A 994-nucleotide genomic window follows, 5' to 3' on the forward strand; every position below is an offset into this window, starting at 1 on the left:
GGCCGGACCCGCGGACACGCCCCCCAGGGCCCCCGGGACGGCGCCCTCCCCCCCGGAAGAACTCACCCCCGGGAGAGGTCATCGGCGGGCCGGACGGCCGGGCTGGGTGGGCCCGGGTCGCCTCTCCTCGGGTCTCCAGGTGCCCCGGCGGCCCGGCCGATACTGGATCTCAGGTGGGAGTGGGCGGGGCCGCTCCCGCCCCGCCCCGAGGCCACGCCCCCTGCTTTGCATGCGCAGTCCCGCCTCCGGGTCTGTGATCTCCAGGTGGAAATCCAGGTCTGTCGGCCTGGCTGGTTTGACCAGGATCAAACCAGTCAAGTCAGTCCCTGAAAGACACACGTTGACACCCACGAGCAAGGCAATGAAGCAGCGTGAAATGCATCCGGTGTCGAACATTTGCCCTGCTTACACGACCGCCTTTTCCTATGAATTCCCATAGATCCTTGTTTTGCATTTGAAGAAACTGAAGAGAAAGATACTAGACTTAATAAAGTAAGACAAGCCTGAATTTTAGTTGGGCATACTGGACACAGAGACAAGGCTTATAATCTGTGTGTGTGTGTGTGTGTGTGTGTGTGTGTGTGTGTGAATGTGGGGTGTTTGAGGAGATGGGGTGGGGTAGTTTCCTGTGCTTTTAAGAATTGTGTGATACAGTTAGTACATTTAACCATACACAGATAACACTGCGTGCGTGTGTGCTGAAGATAAGGCCTGGGGTGTCTCTGTGATGCTGCCACTGAACCACACCATCCTGGAGAATTTCGTTTGTTTGAAACAGCGATCTGAGCCCCTGTAGGGAGGAATCCACATACACACACGTACACGTGTAAACTTCTTTTCAGATGAGATCTGGGTTTGGTGCTGGGTGCTTCTGTGTTTGCACATGGGGTCACAGAGGAGGAGTGGCTGGCCACATGCTGGGAATTGTTAACTTGGGTGATGGCTTTTGGAAATTGAATGTACTATTACACACTCTCTGTGTATCGTTGGCACA

The 994-nt window shown here is 54.9% G+C and overlaps 1 protein-coding gene across 1 annotated transcript in view; it reads right to left on the bottom strand.

Annotated features, from left to right (window-relative positions):
• Slc19a3 (solute carrier family 19 (thiamine transporter), member 3) overlaps window positions 1-155 on the bottom strand; it is a 17493-nt gene extending 17338 nt beyond the window's left edge. Inside the window, exon 1 of the mRNA XM_013009162.1 lies at window positions 67-155. Within this exon, the coding sequence (XP_012864616.1) occupies window positions 67-82 (16 nt within the window). The 5' untranslated portion in view covers window positions 83-155. The remainder of the gene's footprint in view (window positions 1-66) is intronic.
• Between the last annotated feature and the right edge of the window lie 839 nt (window positions 156-994).

Source organism: Dipodomys ordii, unplaced genomic scaffold (assembly GCF_000151885.1).
Source record: "Dipodomys ordii isolate 6190 unplaced genomic scaffold, Dord_2.0 Scaffold1, whole genome shotgun sequence".
Lineage (NCBI taxonomy): Eukaryota > Metazoa > Chordata > Mammalia > Rodentia > Heteromyidae > Dipodomys > Dipodomys ordii.